Here is a 6,000-nt window from a genome sequence, read left to right as displayed (position 1 = left end):
GGTTTTTTTTGTCACTGGCTGAGATAAATACCCATGGAGTTGTGTTGAGGTTTTTAAATGAAAAGAGCAATCCGACCCTTAAAATATGTCTGTGTTGATTTTTCAGACCAGCACCCAGCTGGGTGGCTGTGCCCACAGACATTTTTTTGAGTTTAGAAAGATAATGCATCTGATTCAAAAAGGAAAAAAAAAACCTAGCTTGAATCACGTGCCAAAATGTAAACTAAGCCTTACTGAAAGTTTCTAGTTCACTCCAATCATTTCTCCTCTTTTTAATTACCAGGGGAAGGCTTTATGGATCCATACTCCATTACAAAGATACACTCTTTTTCATTCCTTTCAAATGGTCTTCTCACATAGCTGCCTTTTGTCTAATATTATGCCATGGTAGGAGCACTCTGGTGATATTGCCACAGTTCAGCCTCTTCCTTCGTGTCTTGCCCTGGTAATTGTATACAGGCTGAAATTTCCATGTGCGTAGCTTTCTGTTGCCATTCTGCGGTGCTGTGTTCCTGAATTGTTTTGGCAGAGCAAGCTTGAGTCTTTATGGCACAGTGAAATATTCTTCGATGCTATATAATTCAGACTGAATAAGGAGTCTGTATAAGGCACGTGTCTCAATATATATATGTATATAAAAACACTAACATTGTTAATTCAAGTCAAGCATCTTTTACATTTAATTTTTGTCTTCAAGTAACGCTTTGTTTTCGTGTTCCCTTTCTTTGGTTTCGTTTGGGATCTCTCCATTCTCCAGGTCTGAGTGCTGCTGGATGCAGTTGGTCAGGACTGCAGTGCTAGAAGAGTTCTCGGAATTACACATCTTCTCCGTCTCCTCTTCCTTTTTTTCTTCATCCAAGGAGTAGTTTCGGAAGGTCTCATAAATTTTACGCACGTCCTCAGGAATGGTTTTTTTGAGGTCCTTGTTTTTCCTTTTGGTCATCTTGGCAGACGATCCAAACTTGTTAATGATGTTGTCCTCAGATGCCCCCTGCCCGTGCTTGTTGAGTTGATCTGACCCTTTGAGGCGCAGGTTGTTAGGCCTGTTGTTGATGCTTTCCTGAGATGATGCCTTGAAGCGTCCTGTTTCCAAGGCAGTAAAGACAGAGCGTTTCTCTGGAGAGAGCATGTCTAGGGAGTGGGCTCGCTGGTCCAGGCCCAGGCGCCGGCGCTCCATGCTCCGGATGGTGGCTGCCCGCTGAAGCTTGTCGTGGATCTCCACGCTGAGTCGCCTCCGCGTCTCCCTGAATTCAGCTGTCACGTTCGCTTTCCACTCAGCTGCGTGGGCTTTTATTTCTCCAACCTTGACAACAAAAAAGAGAAAGAAATTAATAAATAAAAAAAAAAGGCACAATGAAGTGACAGTCTTTCCTACAGAAGAGTAGCACAAGCACTCTGTTTTGCTGGTGCAGAATCAGAGACCAGTTCCAGGTCCAGCACACCCACCTGGACCCAAACTTCAGCAATGAAGTGGCTATATTGGGCAAGCTCTAAAAACACCAGACAGTGACTAGCTAATGGCTTGTGTGGCATATAACTTCCTCACTGGTTTCACATTTTGCTGCCCCACACATTTTAGAGCTGTGTTACACGATGGGAGGTATTCATGCTAATCCCTCCTTGGTTAAGAACAAAATTCCCGACTTAAAATGTCAGCAGTAGATGGTCATGAGTGAGCAAAATTAATCTCATATAGTTATACCAATATGCTTCAGAACAGCACAACAACCAGTGTGGCAATACAGTAAGGTATTTTCCTGTATTGTTTATGGGTGGAGCTGTTCAGTCCCACTGAAGGATCCATACAGTGCCACAGAGCAATTAACACTGGAAATACCTAGTAGATAATTTCAAGTGGACCTCTGACTGATCCAGTCTAGGGTTCATTCTCAGGGACAAATGTCACTATCTTTAATGGAGACTTCCATTGCGTAACTGTGCAAACACCATCCTCTCAAGCCAGCTGAAGGGAGTTGTCAACACATATTCTCTGTGGGCACCATGAGTATGTCCTTAAATGTCTCACCACTTTGCTCTGGTTTAGTCCTTTGCACCTCACAGTAATGGCTAAGAATAAAGCACCTACATGGCTGATGTACTGAAAAAATATTTCTTCAAAAATGAGAACAAAGAAGATAAATGACTGAGCAACATATCAGTCACTACAGGCTTTTTCTAAAATTCAGCTAAAGGAGAACAGATTCGGGAGTACCATGTCTGCAGGAGGCCACCAAGGTCAGTGGTCTTCTTGGGCTGCTGTAGCCAAAATTCAGTTTCTGCATTCAGTGATCCACAAGGAAGTCATCTATGGATTCTCAGGCCAGATGAGGAGCTGTCTATTTAGAACTGTATTACTTGTGGTAGCAGGCATCTCATATTCACCATGAGAGATCAGATTCCTGCCTGTAGGTGCCTGCTGACGATCAACCTGAGAGTCCAACTCTCTGTGAAGCCCCTGTTATTGCAGGGGATGAACTGGGCCTCAGGTACTGTAGATGCCTTCATAAATAATAAACAGCACTACTCCTCCGCCAAATTTTGTCTACACCTGCTCTTTGGCTAACCCTGCCAGGTTATCTTTGCTAGTAATGAAGGAGAATATTGCCTTAAAAATTGAAATTATATTATTAATGTCACCTGCAATAGGTTTCAGCTCTGGAATCATGGCAATTGGCTTCCATTTTCTACTCTTATTTGAATGAAATATTAGCAATACTGTCTTTGAGTCATGAAGGGCATGTTCTGAGTGAATTTAATCATGTTCTCCCTGATGCTGACTACTAACTTTCTTCAATTTTTAATAATATGGTACTCAGTAAGGTGCCTGAATCTAACCTCTTATTCAGAACCATAATCTCTGACACAGTGAAAGGTGGAAAACTCAATACAAAACCTTGATTTAAAGGCAGATTCTTCTTTCATAATGAAGAGAACTAACTAATATCTTCAAAACCTATGCATCTCCAATTTGTAGAGAGAACACTGAAATTTTTATCACAATTTTCAGAATGAAGGCTGGCTTCTCTTATTCTGTAACTACAATCTTACTGATATGTTCTGCGTTTTTGGTAGTACTAATAAGGTGTAACAATCTACGCTGCTTCAGTTGGTTTTTTCCCTCCCTTTGTGAAGGTGCTGAAGATCTGAGCTAACTCAATACCAAAGGCAGTCAGTGGAGTAAACCACAGGGAATACTGAGCATTGGTCACGCAGAGGAGCATCCTTCTTTAGACAAGCAGAAATCAGGCACTTATGGCTTTCTTATAAAATGACAAACCACTGAGAAATTACTAGTCATACCTCTTCTTTTGTCTTCTTGGACAGGACTCTTAACCAGTCTCCAATCATACTCAGGACAGCAGCAAAATATGCAAGGCCAACAAGGATCCAGAACCACACTAAGGGTTTATACCACTCCCGGTAATGGATGTCAGCATTTCCTCCTGAAATAAGCATATACATATGCTTAGGAATCATGAGGTGCCAAAATTCTGACAAAGTATCTGCAATTCTGAGAAATTCCTGAAAGTATTTCTTGACTCTTGCCAACACCACTGTAGTTCTAATAATAGAAAAGAGGCCTGTCAAATGGGAGGAACACAGCCTGTTCTTATTTTAAGACTCTTGAGAATTACTTATATTTCTGCTGCTATGTGGTCATTTCTTTATATTGCTCGTACTCTGAAGCAAGTCTGGAATTCCTGCTTTGGTAGTACTTGCAACAGCATGAACATATTTCCAAGAAAAAACTTTAATACAGCTAGTTGTCCTTATTGTGAACTGCTAGCAGCCTGGTAGTTGAACAACTTTACAGTTCAACCCCTATGTTATAGAGTTTCCAAATACTATTTTTTCATTTTTAACAACAGGATTCAGAGACCTATGTGCAGGAGAAAGAAAAGTAGGTTTTGTCTTCTCCTCCATATTAGGATATCTGACAGGAAGCTACCCTGCATCAGCCCCAGTAATGAGAGCCCTGGCACAGGCTGCCCAGGGAGGTTGTGGAGTCTCCTTCTCTGGAGACATTCAAAACCTGTCTGGACGCATTCCTGTGGATTTACTGTAGGTGATCCTGCTCTGGCAGGGGGGCTGGACTAGATGATCTTTTGAGGTCTCTTCCAACCCCTGACATTCTGTGATATACCATCTGCCTGAATATCAGTTATAGGGATGCATTCTTTGGTGAATTATTTGAGAAGAGATACAGATCAAATGAAGCAAGAAATATCCTACGCTGTTTTCATCTAAGTTTTAGGATGAGCTGGTAAAACAATATGTGAGACATTTGGCAACTCTAATGGACTACAAAAAGCCTAAAATAAAGGCAGTAGCAGCCAGAATGCTACCTGACACAGAATAAAGTATTTTTTTTCCAAAAAAAAGCAACTACAACCTCACTTTTGAGATTCCCATACCTACCACAGTGCTATGTGCACTCCAATAACGAGAAACAACAAGAGGCAGCCACAGCCCAGAACTGAAGAGAGAGTGGCAAAGAGGCTGCACAACCACATCCCTCAATATAAGTGAAGAAACACCACCCTTGGTGGTACCTGTGTAAATCTCTGCCTAAAGAGCAAGCCTACCAGGGGACTTGGGCAGAAGATTGCGTATTTCCTGGACTCCAGACTTGGTTAGATAAGGGCTAGACACCAATCTGTACCTCTGTACGACTACAGAGAGCTTTTAGGATTTTCCCCCATTCAAATGACCAGACAGCACAGTTCAGTATTTGCTCCTGAGCTTTTTGCAATCTGAGACATTTCCATGACTCTTTAATTTTATCCAGACTCAGTATGAGTCTACATACAGTGATCAAATGTCCCCGTGGAAGCTCAGATATTTGAGAATTGGCAGGGACCCAAATACTGGTCTTGATATTAATCTCTCCCTATACACCACATTAATCACTCTCTTTTTTCCAGTCTTTAAGAGTGGGAAACAATGGGAGGTGGGGGATGCTGTTGCTATGGTGCAACGAGGCTTTTCTGATCATATGTGTCCCTGAGGAAGCTTGCTATGAAGCAGATTGTCTAGCTCTGTCTTACAGAGTAATCAGGTGACTGAGAAATTATGAGACCACTTTTCTCAGCCTATCAGATACTCTGTTTTTTCAGGCTCCATCCACAATTATATTTCCAACAGTAGCACAGAAATTTTCACAGAAATGTCTGGCAAACACTGGGACATATTCTAGGTGGAATAAATCAGCACTGATGTAGTTTTACCCAATGTAATACAGTGTTTTACCTTTGATGTTGAAGGGACAGAGTTACAGAGAATTTCAAGTGAGAGAAAATAAAAGTGACAGAAAATCTGTTGCAAAACGGCAATGAAATACAAGTCTCCTGGTGATCACCTGCCTTAAACTCTTATCATGAGGTCACATCTTTCTCAGTTTTCTCAGTCATGGTTCTCCATTTGATTTTTGAAAAATCCTAGCTGTTAGTAGCCACCCAGATGTAGATTATATTCTCTTAATCATTTTGGACCTAGGACAATTTAATCTAAAATTCAGGGACTTTTTTACTATTATATTATTAAAGAAAACAATACTGAAGTGCAATATGCTTAAGAAAAATACTGTGAATTATCTTTATTTCACACTGTGATACCACAAAGACAGAATATCAGTAAGCATTTCTTCACATTTAAGTGCTTAAAATGAACCAAGCTCATACAATCACTTCTGTATCTGTCTTCTTGTAAAATGCTTTTTCTTTTTTTAGTATCTGGGGCTCTCTTTGTTCAGTGCCTTTTTTTCCTCAATAATTCATGTCTTCTATACTACTATGTCATAAAAAAAGATGACAGTCTTCTCTACAAAGACCTGTCTATAGCTTTTCAGCAAAGAAAATGTTACATATTTCTGTAGTCTCATTTGATATTTTTAACTCATTCATATGGCACTGATTTATTGCAAGTAACAAAACAGTAGCATAATATGAATGTTGGTAACACAGGCATCTTAACACCTTTAATTAGGATCACTAACAGGAA

General features: G+C 40.5%; 1 protein-coding gene across 1 annotated transcript in view; it reads right to left on the bottom strand.

Annotated features, from left to right (window-relative positions):
* Positions 1 to 219: 219 nt before the first annotated feature.
* The window catches only part of KCNK10 (potassium channel, subfamily K, member 10), a gene marked incomplete at its 5' end in the record, with an annotated part of 28,639 nt that continues 22,858 nt past the window's right edge, over positions 220 to 6,000 (bottom strand). Inside the window, 2 exons of the mRNA XM_009873293.1 lie at positions 220 to 1,303; positions 3,301 to 3,443. Coding sequence (XP_009871595.1) covers positions 680 to 1,303; positions 3,301 to 3,443 — 767 coding nt within the window. The remainder of the gene's footprint in view (positions 1,304 to 3,300; positions 3,444 to 6,000) is intronic.

This window comes from Apaloderma vittatum, unplaced genomic scaffold (genome assembly GCF_000703405.1).
Source record: "Apaloderma vittatum isolate BGI_N311 unplaced genomic scaffold, ASM70340v1 scaffold3497, whole genome shotgun sequence".
Lineage (NCBI taxonomy): Eukaryota > Metazoa > Chordata > Aves > Trogoniformes > Trogonidae > Apaloderma > Apaloderma vittatum.
The sequence above is the reverse complement of the archived record's forward strand: the minus strand, read 5'-3'. Positions and strand labels throughout refer to the sequence as shown.